Raw genomic sequence first — 774 nt, forward strand, 5'->3', positions numbered from 1 at the left:
AGAGATTGCCATGTATCCTTGGTACGCATTGATCATGTCTCAAAAAATTATTCTCTTTATCCCCTGACTACCCATTATTATGATATGCCGAGCTGCTGCCCTGCTGCCCATTCAAAGACTTTGGTCAGATGGATTCCCTGCTTGTTTGTCAAGTTCTATTCCTGGTTCAAATTTTGCATGATATAAGAGGGTCATAACTGAATGGAAATGATGGTCCTCTGATAATCTGGTCAAGATCTCCATCAAACCCATTTTGAATCCAGCTTCTGGGAAGTGTAGTAATTCACAAAGCTGAGGAATGACTGGTATAAACTTGTGACTAGGAACTTGCTTCATTTCTTTGGTTAACATAGGGAAGCAAGCTTCTTCAAAACTTGATACAATCGACCAGTAGGATACCACCTTGAAGATCAAACCAGGTGTGTCTTGGAAGTATGTCAGAGCATCTATGTAGAATAGTGCAATTGATTTCAATTTGTCTGGTGATTTCTCTTCCTGTCGTTCTGAAACTTGAGCTAGCCATAAAGAGAGCTTTCCATATGTAGCACCTTCTTTGTCTTTGCAAACTATGGCTCTGCCTTCCTCCAGGAATTGTAGAGCCTCGGGAATTGTGAGATGTTTGATATCCAATTGCCAGATAGCCTGCCTAGGATGCAACTTTTGGTTAGATGTGGCTTTGCATTTGCATTTGATTGGAAGCACTTAATGAACAAGCCAATCTGCCAGCATATATGGAGTTTGATCTTGTTGCACAAGAACCCTTGTGCTGTAATG

General features: G+C 41.0%; 1 protein-coding gene across 1 annotated transcript in view; it reads right to left on the minus strand.

The window, feature by feature from the left end:
• Window positions 1-111: 111 nt before the first annotated feature.
• Window positions 112-774, minus strand: part of MELLADRAFT_111939 (uncharacterized protein) — a gene marked incomplete at both ends in the record, with an annotated part of 1,982 nt that continues 1,319 nt past the window's right edge. The window contains one exon of the mRNA XM_007416320.1: window positions 112-701. Coding sequence (XP_007416382.1) covers window positions 112-701 — 590 coding nt within the window. The remainder of the gene's footprint in view (window positions 702-774) is intronic.

Source organism: Melampsora larici-populina (assembly GCF_000204055.1).
Source record: "Melampsora larici-populina 98AG31 unplaced genomic scaffold MELLAscaffold_59, whole genome shotgun sequence".
Lineage (NCBI taxonomy): Eukaryota > Fungi > Basidiomycota > Pucciniomycetes > Pucciniales > Melampsoraceae > Melampsora > Melampsora laricis-populina.